This window comes from Drosophila mauritiana, chromosome 2R (genome assembly GCF_004382145.1).
Source record: "Drosophila mauritiana strain mau12 chromosome 2R, ASM438214v1, whole genome shotgun sequence".
Lineage (NCBI taxonomy): Eukaryota > Metazoa > Arthropoda > Insecta > Diptera > Drosophilidae > Drosophila > Drosophila mauritiana.
The window spans coordinates 15,883,196-15,889,329 of NC_046668.1; the positions used below are offsets into that span (position 1 = coordinate 15,883,196).

The following is a 6,134-nucleotide window of genomic DNA, read 5'->3' on the forward strand; positions in this document are numbered from 1 at the left end:
GAATAAACAAGAATCTTTTGGAAATTTAAAACTATTCACGGGTTAATTAGGCACTTAACGGATTTTAGAGGTGCTTAGCAATTTGAAGATCTAGATATTCGGGTAAGTTAAAAAAATGTTTGGGGATAGTAACGGAAATAAGGCTTGACATTTTAAAACCGGTTAGAAGCGTTGCCAGATGCGGATATTTACAGAAAGCAAGCAAGTAATCGATTTTTTCCCCAGTTGGGGCTATCGATTATTGCCAAATTTGTGTAAACATCGATTGTATCGCTGTACCGAGACAACAATAATAGAAATAAATTAAGTCAATTGGCGAATTAAACTATATTAGGCGCGGCACAACGGCGGACATTTGATGAGCAGCAGGCGGGGAATGCCGTGACGAAAGGCGGCAGTGCGTCCGATGGAAGGCCACCGCGCAACAGTGTTCCTGCAGGTGTGTCTGCTCCGGAAGCGATGTTCTGATCAGAAGAGACCAGCCCACTTTTGGGAAAGTGGGTGTTGTCACCAGAGCGCACGAACGCAAAGCCCCCGGCCACCTGTCTTTCTCCCACTGTGTGTGTGCTAATCGAGGTTTCCCCTTGCCCCTTCCTTTCCAGAAATGTACGCGATAGTGGTGCATGTGCATTGCGACTAATCCAAAGAGTCCCCCAGTGGTCATAACGCATTTAACAACCATCGCAGCCAAAAAGTCACGTTTCTCCAGAGATCCCCGTGTGTCTGCACTTTCCCCATCCCCGATAACCCCGCCCCAAGCATGGACGAAGATATCCTAAACGCTGTGGAGTCCCTGTTCGGCAAGGATGTCAAGATCGTGGACTGCGAAACCTCTTCCTCGCTGCAGCAGGAGGAGGTGTTGCTGGTCAACGGAGTGCCGGTGAAGCTGGATGGGCTGCCGGCTGATGATGCCAGTGCCATTAAGGCAGCTTTGCTGGAGGGGCAGATGCCATCGGTCGAGCACCTGAATCAACTGCTCTTCCGCGCCGGATTGGCCCAACAGCCCATCGAGGTAGAGACCTCGTTGACCGTCAAATCCTCTCTGACCACCACGGAGGAGGTGCTGGTCTCGCGCAACGGACAGATCCTAGACGAACGCACCGTGGAGACCAAGGAAAACTTTAACCATCAGTCGCACCAGAAAGAGATCTGGCATCCTGTCAAGCAGCAGTCGGCCTTGGCGCGTGCCACTCCCGAGAATGCCCTTAAATACCGAACCACTTCGAATTCCACGTTCGCATCGCAGGCCACTGACTCGGACGAGCGTCCAGTTGATCCTTTGGGCCGGCAGCTGAACCAAACCTTCTCGAATGCTTCCCTAATGTCCAGCAGCTCTGCCATTACTGGATCCGATCAGGTCATCGGATCCGTATCATCCACAACTATTGGGGACAAGAGCTCGAATATAAGCAGCTGCGACTCCGGGCACGATGGCCTCTTCCACAGCGTGTCGATGAGTGCACCCTGGTCACATCCACGTGACACTTTAACCGACTCCTTGTACTGCGACATTCCCAGCTCCGCAGATGAGTCGGATGCGGTTTCTATCCTAGTAAGTTCAAAAGAATTTGCTAGTCGCTGATTAACTAATTATTTACCTACATTAGAACACCCACTTGAAGATCACAGAGCCATTCGATTGCCAAACAGCGCCAGTTTACGCCAAAGACATACCCAAGAAGGGCAACCTGGATTCGGTGGTCAACCTGCTTATCAATAACAACGCTAAGGATGTGCGGTTTGCCTTTCTGACCTCTTCCCGCTTGTTTTCACCACCACACCAGCTGCTTTCCAAAATCATTGCCAAGATTGATGAAGAGGAAAACGAGGAAAACGTGTTACGACTTTTGAACGAATGGCTAAACACCTGTCCCGGGGACTTTAGCCATGAACTGCTGTTGCAGGAGCTGGAAAAGAAGCGTAATGTAAAAGGATTGGCAGCTTTTTTGGATGGCATTCCCCAAGCTTTGGCGCAAAAAGCCGAAAATGGACGAAGTCAACTAAATAACCTGCTTACCAAGCAATCGTCGGCCAGCTCGTTGGGACGTCAGAGTAGTATTAAATCGCTAAAACGCTTTGCCGCCAATGTCTACAAAACAGACAATGTGTTAAACAACTGCAGCAGTGCCTTCGAGTTGGCTCACCAACTTTATGCCATCGAGTACGCCTATCTGTCACAAATACGTCTTGAGGAATTTGTGGAAGTGCTCGAAAAGGATGAGCTGAAGTCCTGCATAAGCCAAACCAAGGCGGGCACCTTGGGTTCGAATTGCATCAGCCAGGTGACAATCGACAGCTATGTGCAGTGGTTCAACCAGCTGAGCTACTTGACTGCAACGGAAATATTAAAGGTAAGTACTAAAAATAAATTAACCATTTATTAAATAAAAAACATGATTCTTTCGTCCCTAGTTGGGCAAAAAGTCCCAGAGAGCACAAATGATCGACTTCTGGGTGGAAACGGCTCTGGAATGCTTTAACACAGGCAACTTCAACAGCTTGATGGCCATTCTAACAGCATTGAACCTTAATGCCATAGCTAGGCTTAAGAAAACAGTGAGTTTTCTTTATCGAAAACGAGTGAAGTCTGAATTTACTTATAATTTTTTTGTAGTGGGCCAAAGTGCAGACGACAAAGTTCGAGGGCTTGGAGCATCAAATGGATCCCAGTTCGAACTTTCTTAACTACCGCTCCACCATGAAGGCAGCTGTTTGGCGTTCAGAAAGGGAAATGGCCAACGAAATTGAGCGTGCCATCATCCCATTCTTCTCGCTGTTCCTCAAAGATTTGCATGCCATTAACGAGAGCCATGAAACAAAGTGAGTTTGTTTATAAATGACCCTGTTTCAAGATTAAACAAACCTAAATTCGTTTGCAGATTGGCCAACGGATACATCAACTTTGAGAAGTGTCTTCATTTGGGCACCCAGTTGCGAAACTTTGGCAAATGGCAGCGGTTGGACTGTCCATACGAGCAGTTGCCCAGTGTGGTGTCCTACCTGTTGAAAGCGGAGGTGCTGAACGAGGATCTTTTAATGAAGGCCTCCTATGAGTGCGAGCCACCCGAAAACGGCGAGGAGAAGGATCACTACAAGACGCTGAAGGCTGCAAGGAAATCGAACACATAATCACCAATCATTAACGACAATCCTCGGGATAGTGCAACATATAATACAAAACAACAAAAAAACGATGCAATAATTCTCGCACTCTTTCGTTGGCGTTCCATTTTCACATTTTGCATTTGTATCGCGATAAAACAGTAACAATAATAACTCTTACACTTCCACTGTGTTTGTTAATTTGTACTTAAGCTTAGACGACGGTATATATTTATTTGCAATCGAATTATATATATACAAGTGACGGGCATTTAATTAGAAACACCAAAAATATGCATAAAATTACTAAAGTAATGTTTTAAATGTTGTATTTTAGCAGTTATATACCCCGAAAAATACATAAAAATAAAAGACTTCGATAAATCCCAAAGTTTTCCCTAGCGAATAGTGGCGAACTTCTGAAAGTCGACTGTTCCAAACTTGCCAAACAGCTCCAGCGGATAATGCTTGCCCTCGACGGGCGCATGGATGCGAATCTGGCGCATGTGGGTGTCCCTGCCATTCTGGTGGTTCGAGATCACAGCAATCTGAAGCATGAAGGTGCGTATGGACTTGACGTTCCCATCCTTAATGGGTATCTGGACCCAGCCGGTGGGTTCGGTGAGGTCCATCACCTGCAGCTCCTGCAAGTCGTTGAAGTTCGTTCCAGATCGTATGGAGATTCTTGATGGCGTGTAACTCTCGTCCAGCTTGTAATCCGTGTATATGTAAATCTGACTGATGTTCGTACGCTTGTGGAATTGAATGTTGACCAGGTGGGGAAGCTGACCGTCCGACTGCCAATAAGTATCCATGATGTTGTCTCGCAGACGCTCCACTCCAAATCCTGAAAGGCAAAGAAAATTAAAGAATTCGTAAGGATCACCTAGTTACACCAAAAGTTACCCGGCTTGCAGGAGGAGAGGCTCCAAACAGCCTGCGCGCCCACTTCCCGCACAAAGCCCAGGCGCTCCTCGGCCAGGGGATCCTCTTCGCTGCTTGGGGGCGGGTTGGCGGTTATATCCTCATCCATTGAGGCTGCCATTGCAGCAAATACGATTTTAAAAAACTGTCTAAATTTTATTATACAAAAGCCGCTTGTAGACGCACAAATCAGCTGTTTGTTTTGTTAGTGTGTGCTCTGGTCACACTGCGCGGCACATGTGCGAGTAGTTCGTCAACAAAATATTAATTTGCAAAATAAAATAAATAAAAATGGTTCGTAAACTCAAATTTCATGAGCAGAAGCTGCTGAAAAAGGTGGACTTCATCACCTGGAAGGTGGACAACAGCGGCAAGGAGAACAAAATCCTCAGGCGCTTTCACATTCAAAAAAGGGAGGACTACACTAAGTAAGACACCAAGATGATCACATTTCTAAATCATCACTAAATTTATGTTTATTCAGGTACAACAAGTTGTCCAGGGAGATACGGGAACTGGCAGAGAGGATAGCCAAGCTGGATGCTTCAGAACCTTTCAAGACGGAGGCCACCACCATGCTCCTAAACAAGCTGCACGCCATGGGAGTTTCCAATGATCAGCTAACTTTGGAAACGGCGGCCAAGATATCCGCCAGCCACTTTTGCCGACGTCGTCTACCCGTGATCATGGTGAAACGTGAGTCCCTTAATATCACTTCATTTCACATATAATCAACCATTATCCGTTGGCAGTGCGAATGTCGGAGCACCTGAAAGCGGCCACAGACCTCATAGAGCACGGTCATGTGCGTGTGGGTCCGGAAATGATAAAGGATCCTGCTTTTCTGGTCTCCAGAAACCTCGAGGACTTTGTCACCTGGGTGGATGGCTCCAAGATCAAGGAGCACGTACTCCGCTACAACGACATGCGTGACGATTTCCAAATGTAGAGAGACGACTACCTTTAAGATAACCAGTAGAGTAACTAAAGCTAACTTGCAATAAAACCAACTAAGACTTTGTTAAATAATCATGTTCAATAACTTTATTACATTTTATATAATAATGTTTAGATCTCATTAATATTCATTATTCAGGAGAGAATTGCGCCAAGGGCACAACTGCGCCGACACGCACATACATATACATATTTATTTTAACCTGATCCCCCGAATTACCGATCTGCTCGAAATCATTTTATAATGGCGGTTCACAGTTGGATTATGCTCTATTAGTTTTTACCCTCACTTCGCTATCTAAAGTCAATCGTGTTGAAATACCTTGCGGATGTTAAAGTAATATCAGTTTTGGAAACAAGTGAGAGCCAGCGGATGTACACAATAAATTATAAGATAGCAGTGTGGATTGATCGGTCGCTTTATTTATAAAACGGGATGAGTGTGGTTGTGGTTAGGGACTAAGGTGCAGGCAGGTGCATCGAACAGTTGAGCGGTCTAAAAAGTGACTAATGAACAAAGTTAAAAGTAAGATCGATGGCAGTTACGAGTCGATTCAAGCCAGGCTCAGCATAAGAAGCAAATGCATTCGAAATGGTTCTAGTGTGGTTAGAAGTGCAATACAATTTGTGGAGATTTTAGAGTCCGACTGCTCGTCGTGCAGCTGACTTTGCAAAAAGAAATCTAAAAGAACAGTGGATGATTTCCGTTTCAGCAGTCAAAAGTCTTTTTCTGTTTGTATAGATATACATAAGTTTAAGTATTAGTTGTATTATTATTCCTTTTTAAATACGCATAAAAAGTAAATATTAATCAGTGTTAAAATAAATAGCTAGTGGCATTAAAATTAGTTTCGACTTTGGCTGCGGCCCATACACGATTTCATTTCCGCCTGCCCAAGGCCAAGAAAAAGTTTTACATGAATAACTTCATAACAATATAAAACAAATTAATAAAAGGGATTTTCTACATTTGTTCCTCTCATCTTCGTACAGCGGAGCTTTCTGTTTGCAAACAAAAAATACATTCATTCAAAATTCCATTACATTCTTTTGGCTGTCGAGTGCAATCTACCTGCTCTATCTGTTCTTCGTTTACAATTGAATGCTTCTCCTACTGCTTCAGGCTTGCGTGAACAATAAATTCTTAGGCT

At 44.8% G+C, this 6,134-nt stretch overlaps 3 protein-coding genes across 3 annotated transcripts; 2 read left to right on the forward strand and 1 right to left on the reverse strand.

Annotated features, from left to right (window-relative positions):
• The first annotated feature begins 246 nt into the window (after positions 1–246).
• LOC117137473 (ras-GEF domain-containing family member 1B) lies at positions 247–3,290 on the forward strand. Its single transcript, XM_033298947.1, has 6 exons — positions 247–439; positions 603–1,552; positions 1,608–2,351; positions 2,413–2,556; positions 2,615–2,820; positions 2,880–3,290. The coding sequence occupies exons 2-6, from the start codon at positions 761–763 to the stop codon at positions 3,127–3,129; spliced, it is 2,136 nt and encodes a 711-aa protein (XP_033154838.1). The 5' UTR covers positions 247–439; positions 603–760; the 3' UTR covers positions 3,130–3,290.
• A 124-nt stretch (positions 3,291–3,414) lies between these two features.
• On the reverse strand, positions 3,415–4,221 carry LOC117137474 (anaphase-promoting complex subunit 10). The gene is made up of 2 exons (XM_033298948.1): positions 4,009–4,221; positions 3,415–3,949 (listed from the first exon to the last, which is right to left on the reverse strand). The coding sequence occupies exons 1-2, from the start codon at positions 4,145–4,147 to the stop codon at positions 3,501–3,503; spliced, it is 588 nt and encodes a 195-aa protein (XP_033154839.1). The 5' UTR covers positions 4,148–4,221; the 3' UTR covers positions 3,415–3,500.
• Positions 4,222–4,244: 23 nt separating this feature from the next.
• On the forward strand, positions 4,245–5,097 carry LOC117137475 (U3 small nucleolar ribonucleoprotein protein IMP3). Its single transcript, XM_033298949.1, has 3 exons — positions 4,245–4,454; positions 4,511–4,722; positions 4,779–5,097. Exons 1-3 carry the CDS (start codon positions 4,318–4,320, stop codon positions 4,973–4,975), a joined length of 546 nt encoding a protein of 181 aa, XP_033154840.1. The 5' UTR covers positions 4,245–4,317; the 3' UTR covers positions 4,976–5,097.
• Positions 5,098–6,134: the final 1,037 nt, after the last annotated feature.